The sequence below is a fragment of the Cynoglossus semilaevis genome, unplaced genomic scaffold (genome assembly GCF_000523025.1).
Source record: "Cynoglossus semilaevis isolate Cse_v1.0 unplaced genomic scaffold, Cse_v1.0 scaffold1397, whole genome shotgun sequence".
NCBI lineage: Eukaryota > Metazoa > Chordata > Actinopteri > Pleuronectiformes > Cynoglossidae > Cynoglossus > Cynoglossus semilaevis.
Window position 1 is genome coordinate 817 of NW_007585156.1, and position 334 is coordinate 1,150.

Sequence of the window (334 nt, forward strand, 5' to 3'; positions counted from 1 at the left end):
GGGGGGGAGGGGCGAAAGTAATAAACGACGAGACGAGAGGAGGGAAGAAAAAAAAAGAATTTTTTTAATAATGTCGGAAAGGAAACGGAGAAACAGTGGACGGACCGCTGAGAGGACCACTCACCCAGGTTGTACCACATGTCCCGCATCTTGAAGCCCACGGACTTCCTCATGTCTCCGTACCTGCAGGACAGTCACACATCGGAATATATCAGGTCGGTAACATCGGAATATCAGGTCGGTAACATCGGAACATCAGGTCAGTAACATCGGAATATCAGGTCAGTAACATCGGAACAACAGGTCGCTAACATCGGAACATCAGGTCGCTAAC

General features: G+C 48.8%; 1 protein-coding gene across 1 annotated transcript in view; it reads right to left on the reverse strand.

Moving 5' to 3' along the window:
- The window catches only part of LOC103398918 (dedicator of cytokinesis protein 5-like), a 40,995-nt gene that overhangs the window by 514 nt on the left and 40,147 nt on the right, over positions 1-334 (reverse strand). Inside the window, exon 27 of the mRNA XM_025053882.1 lies at positions 108-183. Coding sequence (XP_024909650.1) covers positions 108-183 — 76 coding nt within the window. The remainder of the gene's footprint in view (positions 1-107; positions 184-334) is intronic.